This window comes from Nestor notabilis, unplaced genomic scaffold (genome assembly GCF_000696875.1).
Source record: "Nestor notabilis isolate BGI_N333 unplaced genomic scaffold, ASM69687v1 scaffold12620, whole genome shotgun sequence".
Taxonomy (NCBI): domain Eukaryota; kingdom Metazoa; phylum Chordata; class Aves; order Psittaciformes; family Psittacidae; genus Nestor; species Nestor notabilis.
Genome location: NW_009911614.1, coordinates 45,344 through 62,905, shown reverse-complemented (window position 1 = coordinate 62,905; position 17,562 = coordinate 45,344). Strand labels below are relative to the sequence as shown.

The following is a 17,562-nucleotide window of genomic DNA, read 5'->3' as shown; positions in this document are numbered from 1 at the left end:
TCTACGAATTGACAGTAACAAGCAGAGATAATACTCAGTTTCACCTTATGTGTTTCAGAATCTGCATTTATAAGAAACTATTTATAAAGAATAGTTTAATTCCAGTTACAGGTAGATAAGAGCAATGTTTGAGAGGCTGTTACTATTGAGTTTTTGTCTAAAGATGCAGAACAGCTGCTGAATTGATTGCTTTTTGACATTTTGCCTAATGCAAATTCACCTAATTTGGTAGTGAACGTTTTATATTGCCATCTTTGTTTTTGGGCCTGTCTATATGAAGACAGTGAGATTGCAATAGGAAAACTGCAATGAATTTCAGAATCCCTGTAGAGATGTGAGTCAAAGCTTTTTCTTACAGAATGGAGATTATTTTTGTCATCCTAATGAATTTGAAGTGGGCAGGTTTTTCTGAGGTTTAGTAGTAAGCAAACTATTATTGACTTGAATGTGAGCAGACCTGAGCCAAGACAAGGTACTGGTAGGGAAACAGAAAAACGCACACTGGAGTGTATAAATTTATACAGTTGTTCAAGTTAGTGTTAAATCAGTTAGGATTAAATCAGTTTATCAGTTACTGTCATTTTAAGCTTCATTGGCTGAAGTACCGTCATTGCCAACTTTGATAGAGGTCTGTTTCAATGACTAATTGGATTTCTGAAACATAATATTGAGCAACAAATGCTCATTTAAATAGTTGGTGTTTTCCAAGTGTCATATGCTAAGATTTGGACAAATCATGCTTTATGCAATATGAAGTATTGGGTCACCCATTGCGAGTTGCATGACTGTGAACCCATCGATCTAACTGAAAAGGCAAACCCGCTGGTGGTTCTTGTTACATCACTTGCTGCACTTAAACCTCAGCAAAGACATTCAAACCGATTCCCCCCTCTTTAGTCTGCTGGAACTGTTTGGGACAAGGAAGTTGAAAGCACATGTGATGAACTCCAAAGGCAGCCTGCATGGTTCATTGATGCAAAGAGCTGTGTGTTGGGCTTTCAAAATGGGACCTAAAATATTTGGAATCCTGATGGTTACATTTTTTGGAGCTTTTCCACAAAAGACTGTTCTGTGACGTTCAAAAAAATCAAGTCCTCTGAGCAGTGGAACTAACAAAGCCTGGGTTCCTGTGGACTGGTGTCCTTAAAATCCTCAGCTTCCCTCTAAGCTGCGTGTCCCAGTTGGCCAGCCAGGATGCGCGTGCTGGTTACCAGGCAGCTGCTTCCAAGCGGGATATATAATGATCATGTTTTGCCTGCCCTTTTTTCAGTGAGCTCACCAATTTTGGTCTCCCTTCAGTACTTAGCCCTTGATTTTTACATAACTTGTGGAAACTTAATTATATCTGAACCCTCTCCTCTCTCTCACTGGTAAACTTAGTGGAAGTTGACAACATGTTTAAAAGTTGTTGAGGGGAGACTGTGTGATTACAGGAGTTGCGTTTACTTTGGAAATGAGACTAAAATCATACTTCATTTTTAACAGATTCTTTTGTGTACATAATCCCATCAGGAAGTATGACATACTGTGTTGGAAGCGTTGCTTCTCAACCAAAAAAAGTCATTTGAGTAATCAGCCATTTTTAGCAGAAGTGCTTTTCATTTTTAGTAGAAAAGGTTCATCTACCCTGAAGTCTTCCGAAGCATTTAAAGTTGATACATAACAGTGGCAAACAGTCACGTTTCTTTTGTTCAGAAAAGCAGCTGACTTTCTATGACTTAAGGTTTTGCTTTGTCTTGAAGCAGCAGCCGAGGCGCTGCTGCTGCTTGTGGGTGATACATGATACCGTATATGTGGGCTTTTCTGCTTAGTCAGCAAAATGTTAACCCACCTGACCTAGTTTCTGAGGGGGTAGCACTGTGGAATAGAGGCACATTAACTTGTTTCAGAACCATGAGGAGTTAGCTGCACTTTCTACATGGGTGGGAGAGGAAATAAGGTCTCTTAACTAGTTTTATAAAACACTGATTGTTAAACCTGTACTTCTGGTTGGCTTCGTCATGCCATAGGAGTGTCACTATGATTAATATGTTGATTTTCTTTTTTTTTTTTTTTTTTGGACACCATGTCAGAAGCAGTGTCTCTTACAATTGTATCAATACTTTCTTAGTTGAGGGAGTGAAAATTGGGTGAGAGGGAAAATTGCCTTTTTATTAGATTAGTTTTACTCTGTTTATTCAGTGTGGTGAATTGGCTCACCCAGAGTTTGACACATGCTGCTGCTGGGAAGCCAGAAGTGGGGCAACATCACCCCTTCTGTATTTGAGATAGTGTTCTTAGGCTGTCTTTTGGGGTGGGGTCTCTCTTCCTTTTATTCTCTAATGCAAATGAAGCAGTCAGTGACTGGTATTACTACTGTTGAAAAGGAAGTTAAGCACTAAGGGTTTTCTGGATGTGGAGATACTAAAGCTCCAAGCTCCCTTCCTGGTGTCTTTTGTCAGCATGAGGCTTATGACTGTTTTTAACAAATGGTGAGAGCAGTGTTGGAGAAGTTCTCATTGCCTGTAGACAGATGGGATGTAAATAAAATTAAATCTTATTAGTTACTCATTTGCAAGTGGGCCTTAAGATTAGTTGTATTCAATTTCTCCATTTTGAAATAGAGGAACATTTTACAGACCAATTCGATTATGTGGCCTTCTGCACCAGTCTTAAGAATTCTCATATCTTAGGAATGAACTGTATATTTTTTCCCATTTTCTTCTTGACCTAGAGCTAATAAAAGTTAATATGTTGCAGTATTTTAGGAAGTCAAAGTTATATGGACTACGAATTACGGTAATAACTCTCAATGTTACATTAACTGAAGCAATCAGAAATTAGGGGGGGAAACAGCAGATTTTTCCTTTACTTAGGGAGAAAATATTTGGGGGCATAAGGAGTAGCAGTCTTAATTTTTAGGTATTGTTTTATGTTTTAAATCAATGTGATTTTGTTATGCTTAGTTTATGCGATGCAGACTGCCAGAAATACCTAATGTGAAGCTGACTTGTAAAATTAATGATTTAAGCATATCTGTAATTTTGATGGAAAGTAGGATATATTTTTTTTCCTTTATTGCTGTCACAAACCCCCTGTTTTAACCATAATAATGAAGGGCCAACAGAGCATTTACTCCAGAATTTTATCATTTTGTATTTCTTAGGTACTTTTGTCAATGATTAATGTGTATGTTTTCAAATAACTTTCTGGAATTCTCTGCTTTCACTAAAAATTTGTCACTATTTAATTTGATGGGTTTGGAGCATATCTCTGCCTTACAGTCCAAGATCAGTATTAAAGGCCCAGTCCTGGTTTTCATGTGACAATAACTTTTTTTTTAAATTTGTATGTATTTTCTGTTTATTTTGGAATATATTTTGCTATTAAACTGGAGAGTATAATGAATAACTCATTATTACTAACTTCCTATGTTGCTGATATAACAAGCGTCTTTAAGGCATCCCCTATTCCCCTCGTGCCATCTGTTTGTGTACCGTTTATGTCAAATAGTCCTAATCCGAGGCACTGGAAAAGTGCTTTCTTCTGTTAGAATCTTTCTTCTGATTAATTAACCCCCAAAATGTTATTGTTTGTGACGACAAATGAGCTACTTAAAGGTTTCTTTTAGCTTGAAGTCAACTTATTCTTCTTTATTATTCTTTATCCTTCTTGAAAATTATTGTATTTAAAATAAACATCAACTTCTGCATAATGTAGACTGAAATGATCCATTATTCATGGTACTTTGGAACATTTCAAGCCATATTTCCCAAGGCGACAAAATAATCAAGCAGAAATCACTTGCAGGCAGATGTAATGGGGGGCGCAGAGGTTGCCTTTAAAAGGAAGCATTAGGCATTGGGTCAGGTCTTGGAAAATTGAATTTTAATTAGTTAGTTGCATGTCTTACAAGTTAACAGGCTAAATGGTCACTGACTCAGTAGGGCATTTCCCACAGGATATTGTACACATTTGGTAATTGGTATGCTGCCTCTACTTGTGATGTCTGAAATATCATAGTAACTGAATAGTCCATCTTTGCATTTACCTGCTGCATTGAATGATGAAGGCTTCTTAATTTCTTTAACTGATGAAATGTAAATCAAGTACATTGGGATTCTACAGTTAAACTAATTCTAGGATCAGCACAAGGATGAACAAAATTTAATGAGCTTTTAAACTACCTACCATTGTCTTTTGTAATTGGCACTTCTGGTAGTAGATTCTAAATTCCCCATGAACCTAGGATATGTAATGCACTGCTTGTAGCAATATGTTCATGTAGCTTTTTCAAGGCAAACATGACAAAACCTCCAACACTTCTACAGATTAAAATTAATTCCTTGCAAGATCAGTGCCTGAAGGCCTCATTAATTTTAACACCACTTATAATTGATTCTGGGAAGTAACAGATGTTACTTATATTTTATAATCTTCAGTTTAAGAAAACAGTATATACATGAAGTCTGCCCATTTTCAGGACACATTACTAAAACGAAATAAAAACTAAAATATCATTTTCTCTTGATGGTCAGTTGGTTGTTAGACTATGCTATAACTAGTCTGATTTATGAAGAAATCATTTGAAGTTATTGATCTGTTAGCTGAGATTAGTTAATTTGCTCTGTTGTGGGCAGCATTTGGTCAAGAAAATAGAATTCAGTTTGCTGTGTGCTAAAAAAGCCCTAATGAACTTTAGATCTTCTTGAGGCATCTAGCCTCAAGAAATACCATAAAAATATTAGAACATTGTATGGGGTTTTGTGTCTTCCCAGCATCTAATTAAAAATTAATATTTAACTTCACTACATTGTTTCCCTCTCTTTTCCTCTAATTTTAAACACTTTTTATGCGCAATTTGATAGAGCACACTTGATTCAATGCTTCCACTCGCAGCCTCTGACTGCTGCCTCCCCCTTCCGTTCCTTCAACGTAGGTGAAATGTTTTATGAAGATTTTAAGAGAGTAAAGTGAGAAGTGATTGTGTTCATTAATACTTATGATCTACAATATATTTATGTTAGAGATGTAAGAAAACAGGATCTGATTTTAATAGATTTCCAGAGCTGAGCGTGTGTGCATAGCCGATGTTATTAATGGTGGTCCCGCAAAAGAGTAGAGATAGGATTTCTCTGCTTTTTTCCTCATATATACTCAGTAAGCCAGACAGGTTTATTTTAAAATATTTTGCATTTTTCTCCTCTATAATGTCAAAAGATACAAGCAGTATAAACTCTGTCTTTGCTAGAGGACTGCTGGAACATAGAGATTTGTCTTACTCTGCTACTTTGAGGGTGAAAAATCTTAGGTCTTTTAGTATGTATTCCTTTTGCAAACTTAATTGACTATTAATATCAAGACTAACTAAAGTATTTTACCAAACATTTCGATGTTTTCTTGGGTTTTATTGACTTCTTTTTATGGATAAGATTTATTATCAATTTATAATTATATTCAAAACAGCTTTATGATGGGTCGGTAGCCCCATCTTTTTCTGTCTTCTACAAGGCAGGTATCAGGATCATAGCTGGTCTTAGAGAGTCTCAGTATAGGAATTATAAACAAAAGAAATATTTTTTTAATTTTTTTTTTTGTTAAATACTTTTCTCATTGAAGCAGTAGAAGTCATCAGTAGATGACCAGTATGTGTTTATCTGTGCCACCATAACTGTGCCCCCACATAGGGGGGCTTCCTAGAAATAGCCAGAGCTAAACCTGTGAGACACTTCTCACCTGCAAAAAAATCCTGTATTTTCTTTAGAGAGCATAGTTAATGCTTTGTTGTGTGGAAGGCTTTCTTTGTCCTTAGAGGTTTGTAGGGCAAAATTTTTTCCCTTGCGTAGGATGTTCCATATGAATTCAGCTGATCTTTTTTTCCAGTATAATATGCGATTTCATGAATATATTTACAAAAGCACATTTACTACTACTAATAAAAACCCCAACAAATCAGCATTTCAAAGGACTTTCATATTATCAAAATAAATATGTTGAAGCAACCATTCCTAAATTCCATTTGTTTGGGACAACAACCTTGCTAAACTGCCTCTGAAGTTCTGGTAGTTGTTTAAAAAAAGAAATTTAAGTCAACTCAGATGTGTTGTTGTCAGGTCAAATTAAAATCATTTATTCAAAGTAATTATAAATCTAAAATTTGGTTTGAGTTTCAGAAACCCTTGAAGAGTTTTGTATGGTGTTAAATGCTTTCCACATGCAGTAATGGAAGTATTAATTTGATATACAGGCTAACTGAAGTGAGTTCCAGTGTCTATGTAGTCACATGTACAAAGATCTGGCCACATATTGACTGTTGTTCAGTTCTGCTGCTTTCATGGGATGTCAAGTTGAGGGGTGTGTGAAAAGGAATTATAATGTGTGGGCTCAGGCAGCATATATTGCATGTATTCTGGTGAACAGATCTACTAACATTCTTATAAAACCACAAAAGGGACCATTTAGTGCCTTTAACAAGGATGCTTTACAGTTAAAAGATCAAAGTAACTTAAATTGGAGTAAAGATTTGGGGGTTTTTTTTGATGAAGGTACCAGTGCATTGGTTTCAAAATACATAAAGAGCATTTGGGGTTGAATTACAGACCTAAGCATGAACTTTCTTTTTAAGTTTCTGTGCTAAAATTAAGTTTAACCACAAATATTTAGAAATCAGGATCATTTACTTCAGTTTTCAGCTTCAAAAATTGGTATGGCATGACAAATGAAATAATTTTGTTGCCTAAGAAAAACATCATTACATCTGAAATACTTTCATCTTCTGTATTTATTTGCCTCATTAACCAACTTAAGGAAATCAATATTTCATTTTGACTACACCTATTTGTAAACCCAAAAGTCATATTTGGAATGTTGACTGAATTTGGTTGAATTCTGCTTACTTTAAGGTAAATATATATTTTAGCAAGCAAATTCCTGACTTGGCTTTGGTGTCTGCTTTTTCACAAAGACTTGAGGGCAGATAGATCTCTATCCATTCCCTTTATCATTTTAACATGTTACTGTTTAATGTAAAAGGGTTTTTGTCATTTCCTTGGAATTGTTTACAGTCTGAGAAAAGTATAGGAAAGTTCATAATTGTCAACTCAATCGACAGTTAGGAAACGTATGTTATCATGCAGTCTAAGTACTTAATCAAATATATGGCATTTTTTTCCCCAAAGAATCTCAGCAGAAGATAAATGATACTTGTCTACTCATTAGATATTTGCAATCCTCTTAAAAGCTATAATCTTGCAATAGGAGATTTTAGCAGAACATGCTATTAGATGATATTATTGCTTTCCTTGCAGTTCTATAAAAGCAGACAGTTTTGTTCTTTAAACTGCTAGTCTTGTTCCTAAAAGAACTCAGCAGGGTGCCCAAGCACTTTTTCATCTTTTACTACTTGATGATTCAGTAGTAAAGCATTGAGGTACTTTTGTCAAAAGTCATTTATTGCATTTAATGTCTTATGGCATGATTGTGTCCCTTGGGGAGAGGGAGTTTTGTTATAACATTATTAATAATACGGCTGAGTTTACTTTGATCAGGAAGTTATGCTCAATTTGCCCCTAAAGTGCTGTGAACCTAAAAGTAACATTTTACAATAAAAACTATAATTTAACACCTTTATATTAAGGAACTGAATTATGTTTCTGCTTGTTAATCTCTAGCACGTATTTAGGTAGAAAGTGTTTCTTTGAAACTCATGAAGAAACTGGGACAGAGGCTTTGAGAGTCTTGGATACTGGTGACTTTTAGAGATTCAGCTCAAAAAAGCACATTGGGAAAGAGGAAATTAAATACAAAAGAAAGTGTTGAATTAACCTTTTTTGTTAGATGATTGGAAAGTCCTGAGAACAGCTGAAATCGTGTACATACTTTACAGTATTCTGTTTTCCATACAAACAATTTCACTGGACTGAGAAGCAAGTAAGAACAATTGAGGGGGAAGTGCACAATTACAGATGAGGAGGAGGCTCACCGGCAATCTGTGCTAACATGTGGTGTGTATTATGGAAGAAGCTGATGAAATCTCAACTAGAATGTGGTCTGTGTCTTGATTTACATTCCCTTCCCTTCCAGAAACAGTTTCTAATATAGAAAGGTCGAGTTCTGCCCTCAGATGTCTCTATGTGCTGCCCATGAGACTCAAGAGAAACATGTTTAAAATCTGAGGCGATAAATGTATAATATGAGGTATTCTTAAATCATAGTAGCTACTTGTCCAAAGTCCCTACGGTTACCATCATTTAATCCCTGTAATTTGTAAAACATTTTAAGATTCCTGAAATAAAAAGGCATGCTATTGTAACAGAGTTTAATCCCACCAGAAAGCCAGTTTCCCCTAGCAAAATCCTTCTTTATTTTAAGCAGTATTAGTCACCCTAATGAGTAACTGTGCTAATGGTATAATCTTTTCTAGGCTTATCCTAGATATTAGGAAAAGGAAAATTCTGTGAATACATTGAAGGAGAATGATGATTGATATGGAATTATTTTCATTATTTTTTATATTTAATATTTGGCAAATATATTTTTTCATTTCTATTTGTTTTAGATGGCGTTTAGCCTATTTACTTTAAGGATAAACTGTAAACAACTAAGAGCCAATCATATTTGTAAGATTTGTGAATTCGTTTTCTCACATGTGTTTTGTAAAAGCACCTTTTAAAAATAGTTCTTTTCAAATGTCTCTCACTGGGGAGGGAAAAAAGGTATTCATGTTACTGCCCAAAGAAAATTATAGAGATCTTAGTCCATTCATAGAGTCCCTTTGAAACAAAAGACACAAGGTCATTTTAAGAGTTTAGATTGTGTAGATTTACAGAAGTTCACATCACACCTCCTTTTACATGAATTACAAATGAGCTTGCATGGTCTTGCTTCACTGATATTAGTTTAGCGCTTGGAGTGCTTAAACGAGGAGGCTTTGCATATTGTAAAGTCTTAATCTTTCTAAACAGACAATGTTGATAAGAAATGATGTATTTCAGTGGAGGCAGAGTCTTACTGGGAAGATTAATGTTTGCTTTTTGCTTTACTTAGTTCCTTACGGTGTTAGTCCAAAGCTTGACATGTCTCCATTCCAGAGCAGCCATGGATTCTTAAGTGGTGATATCGTCAGTGAAAGAAGATAAAGATCCACTGAACTAATGTGCTGAGGCTAGTAACAATGTGGCAGAAGTTAAAATTTAAACAGCTTTCATTCTTCTTTATTTGATTTTCATACTGAAAAGTAAATTATTTCCTTATCTGACTGAAAAAGTTATGCGTGGTGGTGGTGTCTTATTTCATTTTTTGCATCTTGAAAGAATATTAACTGCTAAAACTAATTGCATATATCTTGAAGGTGATCTATTATGTGTTCAGATCTTTATAGCTGAATTCAGCTGGAAAAGTGTACTTTATCTTTAAAGGTAGCAAAATGATTGTCTAAGGTGTAGTGGTTACCAGCAAGGCAGAGAGGAAAAGTAAATGGAGGCTTGTCTTAAATGTCCTACTCCTTTTGAAAATTTCACTTAACGGTGTTCTTAGCTATTTTTGCCATTTAGTATCGTGTGGTAAAAACACTAGTGATACAAATAGGTATATATATACACTTTAGTATTCTTCTAGGGCAAGTGATAGAAAAGACTAAACAAAAGAAGGACTATTGTAAATCTCACATTTCTCCATCTGTGTAATAATTTTCCCTGAGGTACACCATAATTCAGTCTACTTTTAAATGACAATCAACCAAACTCAGAACATCTTTCTTAACCTTATCTCACAGGCTTTCAATGAGTTTCTTCTCTGCTAAGAGGATGTCTTATTTCAAAGTTACAGATTGATAATTGCTGTTGAAATAATACGTTTAATACTTTCAAATAGATTTATTGTTGGTCACTGTGAATGATTTGTCAGAGTAATCTGAACATAGTCTATGTAAAAAGCAACTGATTATATTTATAAAAATGTGGTCAATATTCTTACTATTTGTTAGCAAAAATCAGTTTGATATTTACATGTAGGATTAGCTTCATTAGGACAAGAGAGATAATTTGTAAATTTTTTAAAATTAAATCTCCACATCATATTTGGAGTCTTGTCTGTTTCTTTTATAGATGGTATCAAGTTTGTAGAACTAATGCTGCTCTGCTTGTTTTCATCTGAATATTAAACTTTGTAATATTACCTTTCTTTCAGTGAAGTCCTTGGGACATAGACAGAGCCCCGGAGACTGGTATTTTCCAGTGTCCGTTATTATTCAGGCACTGTATTTATTTATTAACCAGTAACATGTAGGAGTGCTAGTTCAAAACTAAAATATTACTCTGCAGTAGGAGCAAAGCATTTACATAATGAATTTAAGAAAAAATAATCTAGTCTCAAACTTGCTACCAAATCGCAGATGGTATTCCTTGGTAGACCTGACTTTTCATCATGGGTAGCTTGCTTTGTAGTTCTCTACACTATAATCCCCTTAATCTCAACAGGACTATGCACAAGAGAAAAATACAGTTACTTACAGTAGTAACTGTTTAGTAGATACGACTCTTTGCCTTACATTATAAACTCTGCAAAGGTGATTTGACTCCTGACTGCGAAGAAAAGGCTTTGCTACCAAGTACAATTTTAGAAGTAGTTACACATGTACCAAAGTAGGGTGCATGAATGAAGGGTTTTTAATAAGCTCTTGTGTCTGAAGTTTATATGCTCCCCTGAACAGTCAGAATTCAGCATCTATTCTTTTGTACAGAGATGAGGTGGCACACCACAGGCAGAGTTAATAAAAAGAAGCAGTTTCCTGATTAAGTTAATACTCACGTTTGAAAATTCCTGTAGACATTTCTAACTCCAGCTTCTCTTTAAAATAAATGAATAAATAAAAGCAATGTACTATAAACCGCCTACCAGTGTGCATGTTGATTTGTGTGACAGACTGCATTCTTAGTTGATTAGATATTCTTTGAGAGATGACTATTGTACATCTCAAACATACTTGCCAAGGCTTTTTAGTATTTCACAAAAGAGCAGTAGTTCATCTCCCCTTCATTGCTTAAACAGTTTTTCCTTACCTTTGGGTCCTCTTTTTGGAAAATATTGTACTACAAAAAGAAATGTGAAGTAAAACGTGTGTGTTGCAGTGATGTCTGTCTTCAAGGGCTGAACAGGACAAAACCAATTTACCAACTGTACTAGCTCCTAAGAAGAAAATTAACTCTATCCCAGCTGAAACAAGGACACAAATCTTCAAACGAGAAGCATATTTATAAGCTTAATTTTGGAGTGGCTTTTCGAAGCCCATTCACATAATTAACATATTAATACACATTTAAGATCTGTGATCTCAAGTAGTATGTGTAAATTTCTGTGGGATGAAGAATAAGTAAGTTCAAGATTTATGAATTCTTCCATTGACGTATCATGTGGTACTTTGGAAGCAGTTATGTTACATCTTCTAATGTTATTCTGAAAATACATTAGTGGTTACTCTTAATCATATTATGTAAAAATGTGTCCAAGAACCTTTAATCATTATGGATTTTTTTTTTTGGCTAATGTTCATTACTAAGAGTTTGTAAATGAGATAGACTCATTAGGGCTGGACACTGCTCTGCCAGCTCATGCAGTTAAGCAATTAAAACACTCAGGTTGAAAGCCTGACAGATTTTCATGAAACCTGCCAGATTTTATTTTTTTTTTAATAAAATATTACTGTTGCCAGACACTAGTATAATTCATGGGTTTTTCCCTTCAAATGTGAAACAAAAGAGCAGAGAGCTTTAAGTTTTCTTTATGGTAGTAGGAGTACAGTAACATGTGTTAAGAAGAGAGTGAGTCTATCTGAAGTAAGATTTGGTAACTTGATGTCTCTGGTTCACATTACACTGTGAAAAGAAGCTGTTCACCTCCCACTCTAAATCATTTTCTTTTTACCAGCTGGAGAAGATCAGAATAAAATGGGCCCATCCCTTTCTCAGTCCCTGGTGGTGATGATGATCCAGCATTTGTTTTTCATTCAAACCACATGTTGAATAAGTGAAAAAGAGGAAATACATACTGGTCATAGGTCAGGTGCAACACAGAGTTTATACAGATTTATTTTCTTCATAGCATCTGCTGTCCTGCATTTAAAGCCATTGAATGTTGTTCTGCTTCCAGTTAGTTTAAGGCAGGTTTACTTAAACAGTGACATTTTAGGTTCTGGCATATCCTTCTGGCCAGACATTCAGCCTTCAGAGCTGTAGAAATGTCCTGATTCTGCAGGTGATGGCTCTGCAGCAGACTGGCTCTTCAGAATTTGAACTCCCTCATGATCTCATAGGGTGGAAGCTGACCCTCTTTGTTTCTTGCCTCAAATAAAGATGACTAAGCCAAAAGAAGAACTTGGAAAAGTATTGGGGTGATAATGAGGAGTTGGGGTTGAGAACTTCTCTGCTTATCACTACTCGGGCATGTAGGAGAGAATGAAGAGAAAGCAGCACAAATATACCGCAATGTGCAATTGTGAATTTCATTTTTAAGCAGGTATACATTATGAGCTAAGGGTTTCAGTTTTCTCATAATAAGCTACATGTGCATTTAATTTATACTCTGTTAGAAGTACTACAATGCTCATTGCTTATGATTGAAGGAGAATCGGGAAAAGTGACTGTATACATCAATATCAGCTTTATTTGTTGGCTTTATTACTCAAACACTTCTGGTAGTGTTTTTCCAGCACTGACTAAATTATGAATGATGTCCTGTTGGTTAGGAATTTGAAGGCAGTAATTTCAAATTGTCTTAAATGTGCCAGCCAGCCAAGGCTAAATATGCATTTACAGCAGCTACTTTGCAGATTTATAGCTAATATTTTTTTTCCTATATTTTTTCTTTTCAATACAATTTAAGCTCAATTTTCTCCAACTTGCCAGCATTATAAAATATATTGGGATTAGAATGAATAGGTTAGTATGTCTTAAATTAAATTTTACAACATTCAAGTTACAGAAAAAGGGAATCCCAAATGGGCATAAGGGGGGTGGGAAGGAAAGAAAGAAAAAGAGAGGCATTCTTCACAGTAAGAGTAATTAAGCACTGGAGGAGCTTGCCAACGGAGGCTGCGCAGTCTGCATCATTAAAGGTTTTTAAAACTAGGCTGGACCAGGCCCTGAACAACTTGATGTGACTTTGAAGTTAGCCTTGGTTTGGGCTGGAGGTTTGACTGGATGGCCATTGGAGGGCTCTTGCCGTCTAAATTTTTCTAAATTTAAACTAGCAAAAATAAGTCTAAGCTGTACAAAGGATTGGACATACTAGAAAGGAAAAAAGTCCTCATGTCCTTTCTGTTCAAAGCTGTAAATATGCCTTTTTACAATACAGAGGGAATGCAGTGGGAACTGTGAGACAAAATATCAAATGTCACTCCAGAAACTTCAGTTACCCAGATTGTGAACAAATATTTTAACGGATACTTTATATGAACAGTGAGGAATTTTTGAATCTGATTGTTTTAATTAGAGTAAGTTCAGCTATTTTTTTTCTTTTTAACTTGATGATCATGTCTTTAGTCTCATTGAATATGACAGTGGGTAATTTTTTTGTTATCTTGCTATTCTTTTTCTGATTTCTATTAGGAATAGGAGGCCTGCAAGATTTTGTGCTGAAGTCTGCAACACTGTCGACATCACCAGCTTGTCCACCATTTACACCTCTCAACTTTGAAGCTACACCGATTGTGCGGGTAGCTGTTGAACCGAAACATCCAAGTAAGTTTAAAAGGAGCATGGGGATGGTAATGCAAATTCAGTGTGATAGCAATGCATTTTCCCACCCTTAGTGATCTGGCTAGTTTATTCTCTCTTCACTGAATAAGAGACTGACCCAGTATAAACCAAATATTTTTGCCTAGAGGGCTATACTTCCTTGTCCTGGGGAATTCTTCTAGCTGGCTAGGTCATGTATCAGTATGTGAGGAGGTACAGAAGATCTTGTCATGCCCTTTGTGGTCCATGTTCCACAAGTAAGACCTTATGTGATGCTAAAGGTTCAGTATTTTACTGTGAAGGTGAGTATATCTTTGGGTTTTTCCCTTCTGCAGGCATTCTTTTATGTTATATCATTAAGCTTATGGTACAGATTTGCAGCACTGCTTCTAATTGATACCTCACCACCACCAGAGAGTAGTGTATCTCTGTCTATATTTGAATTTCAGCCCAATTTCAATCTCTTGTTGCGGTGTTAGTAGAACCAAAATAACTGGCTTTCTGTGCAGTTCTAACACTAGGATTACATGGGTTTTTTTGGAAGTGATTGTACAGCTTAGCACCTGTTTGTCCTGTGTAATCGTATGTTGTACATCCTGCATTAAGCTGAAAATGTGGCATTAAGTTGAAAATGTTAAAGGAGTGTAGTTGTAGAACTACTGACCGATTCTGAAGTAATTTTTTTTCTCCGTAAGGAAATGAAGCTTTATCATTCTTACATCATTGCTTTATTTCTCCTCCCTGGTAACTTCTGAATCTATGATTTGAACTAAATTTGTTAGAGAGATGGAATCCTCAGAGGTAGCTACATGTGCAAAACTTTCCTGAAAATCAGCTGCTGCTTACAGTAACAGGAAGACAAGCAAAATTTGGCCATTGCAGACATAACTTGAAGGCAATCAATTGTCCAGTGAGCTGCATATAGCTGTGATGTGGCCCTACCACATTGTGACATATGGGTGTCTTGGGTTTCCACAGCAAACCTACTTCACAACTGCACCTGCTTATTTGGAAAAATGACTCAAACAAATACAAATTATTTCCCTGTGTATATTTTACAAAATTACTGCATATCTTCACATTCATGTCAAAATCTTCCTGAATAGTTCCCATAAGCTCTAAAAGGAAAAAAAAAAACCCCACAACCTATTCATCCCTCTTAGTGGGCTTAAACACAGAAGACAGGATTGAAAGTGTTCAGCTGTGTTGGCCAAGGGAACTAACTGTGGTTTTTTCCACTTATTGTTTATTTTTACATCTGTTTTTCAGGGGTACTTTTCTTTTATACCCTTACAAGCTTAGCATTAAATATACAGTATCGTGTTAATTTCAATAGTCTCCAAGTGAATGACAAGTTCAGTGTCACTCTTCCTTCTGAATATGAATATGCATACCTAGAAAGCCTGTGGATATTCTTTACCCATATATAAAGTCAGAAAAAGGAATCATAATTAATATTTTTGAATTAATTATGAAGGGCTGCTGACATGAGGTGTTTATGCATAGCTTTGATGTAATCTAGCCAAATTTGATTCAGCTGTGGTTGTTCATTCTCCATTAACTTTAAGGTGACTCTTTAAACACCTTCATTTTAGGGACAGCTGTGTTTTGTTTCACTGAAAAGCTCTCACATGCCTGATTTTTCCCCTTTTCAGGTTGTAAGCAGTAAAGCTTTTCAGTGGCTTCCAGATAGTTTAAACCCTTCCTGTGCTACATTTGCTCTTACGCCTTTTGAGTGATCCATATGGAATCATTTTTGCTTTTATTTTAGTAAAGTTAACATGTTATTATTTATGTCTTTAGAGCATTTTAAGCATTAGTAATTTACAGGTTACTACACTTAGCCATGAAAGATTGCAAAGAAGTACAAGTATTTACTGAATGATGACTCTAAACAGTTGTAATAAATAAGAAAGGTTTTATCTCGTGATAATTTGTGAAAATGAGGAGTGAATTCCTGATGTTTTTAATCATTTCATATTGATAACATTAATATTTTTTTGTTGGTTCTGAGCTGTTTATGAGCTGTATCTGGAGCTAATTGTATATAAAGAAGCAAGATGACATAGTAGCTATCTTGATACACTAAACCTGTTGTAAGACTAGGTAAAACAAAAATGTACAATCAATTCAAATGTGTGCAGTGGTTATGTTTGTATAATACTTTATCATCAGTACATAAACTCTTAGTGATAAATCATGAGTGTAGCTTATGCCTTCAGTTGCTGCTCTTAAAGCATACCACACTTTGTGACTTGTAATCAGAAATTGGCACACAGAAAGACCTCAAAACTTCGCTGAAGGTATTCCTGAAATACGTATTTTTGTTTAGACTTCCATAAAAATTAGTGTTATTATTTCTCACCTTATCCTACTTCAGGTACTCCTCCTTAAGTATTCCTTTGTTAATAACACCTTATTTTGCCAGGTGATATGCCTCAGCTGGTCAGAGGAATGAAGCTTTTAAACCAAGCTGATCCATGTGTCCAAGTTTTAATCCAGGAGACAGGAGAGCATGTGCTAGTGACAGCAGGAGAAGTTCATCTTCAGCGCTGCTTGGATGACCTGAAAGAAAGGTTAGAGGGGCAAGGAGGAAGACATATTTTTAGTTCAGTAGGTGTCTGGTGTATTTCTTTGTCAGATGCATATCTTTGATTTATATTCTAGTAAAATAGAAGCTTCATCCACGAGTGGTTTTACCACTGGATCATAAATGTAACCTTTTGTAGCTATAAAATTACTTGCAGCTGGGCAGAAGCCACTAGCTCATCACTTCTATACACCTTACACACCTTACGGGCACTTTCTAGAACTGATAAATTGCAATAGGTTCAGAAGTCCAATTAAGAATGTGCTGTACCATTTGTACAAAGTAAAAACTGAGGGGAATCATGTCCAATTAATGAACTCTCAAAAATTAGAAAGCGCCAAGACCAAAATTGCTCATGTACACTCTATCCCATTCCTTTGCTCTTCACATTGGTATTTTTTTAAATGTTAATCTGTTCCCTTATTTTTGTAAGCATATATTTATGTATTTTTGCAAACATATATTTATGCATTTGGTGTCAACTAATGTTTCTTCAGATGGTAGAAGAACAGTTGTCGGATACAGTCCTTTACTATAACTTCATTTACTAAAAAAATTCTAGTACTTCTGTCCATGTGCATTTACTGTTGTTTTTGTTCTAAACCAGAAAGCTGTTTGAATGTTTGTCTTGCTGTACACATGTCCTTTCCAGTTAATATCAGACAACAGTAACTTCCTACAGAAGCTAGACTAGACCAGCTACAAAAGTTGATGTATGTTTTAACAGTTATCCTCATTACAACTTAGTGCAACACATTCTTACCACTTTTAAAACACAGTATTACTTATTGGTACTGTGTTTCAAATAAGTTGCTTTAGAGCTCCTAGGTCCCTACAGTCCTCAGTGCAAAGGCAGTTACTACTCATGGCTCAAATGGCATGGGTTAAAGCTGGTGGTTAAAGCTAAGGTATCAGTACCTGTGATTTCAGGTGGCAATAGTTGTGGTTTTATTGCAGGCAGCTATTCAACTGTAGGTACTGCTAATGAGAACTGAGGTTTGGTGCTGAATAGTGGCTTTTCTAAAACTGATTACAGAAAAATATTTCAGCTTTAGAATGAGATAGAGCTGAAGTATGAGTGTTCCTGAATGCACTGTATTAGCCTCACAGATGTCCATGTAATCATGTAATTCATCCTTTAAGTCATGCATACTGGAATATAATTTTTGCTAATTTTGATTTTGAATGTAAACTATAGCAGCATGAAAATCTAACTGCATCTCCTTTACAGGGAAACTAACTTTATTTGTATAATAAAATAGT

At 35.4% G+C, this 17,562-nt stretch overlaps 1 protein-coding gene across 2 annotated transcripts in view; it reads left to right on the top strand.

Annotated features, from left to right (window-relative positions):
• Positions 1–17,562, top strand: part of EFTUD1 (elongation factor Tu GTP binding domain containing 1) — a 74,561-nt gene that overhangs the window by 35,124 nt on the left and 21,875 nt on the right. For both annotated transcript variants that reach the window (XM_010015651.1, XM_010015659.1), the window contains 2 exons: positions 13,581–13,712; positions 16,138–16,285. In XM_010015651.1, coding sequence (XP_010013953.1) covers positions 13,581–13,712; positions 16,138–16,285 — 280 coding nt within the window. The remainder of the gene's footprint in view (positions 1–13,580; positions 13,713–16,137; positions 16,286–17,562) is intronic.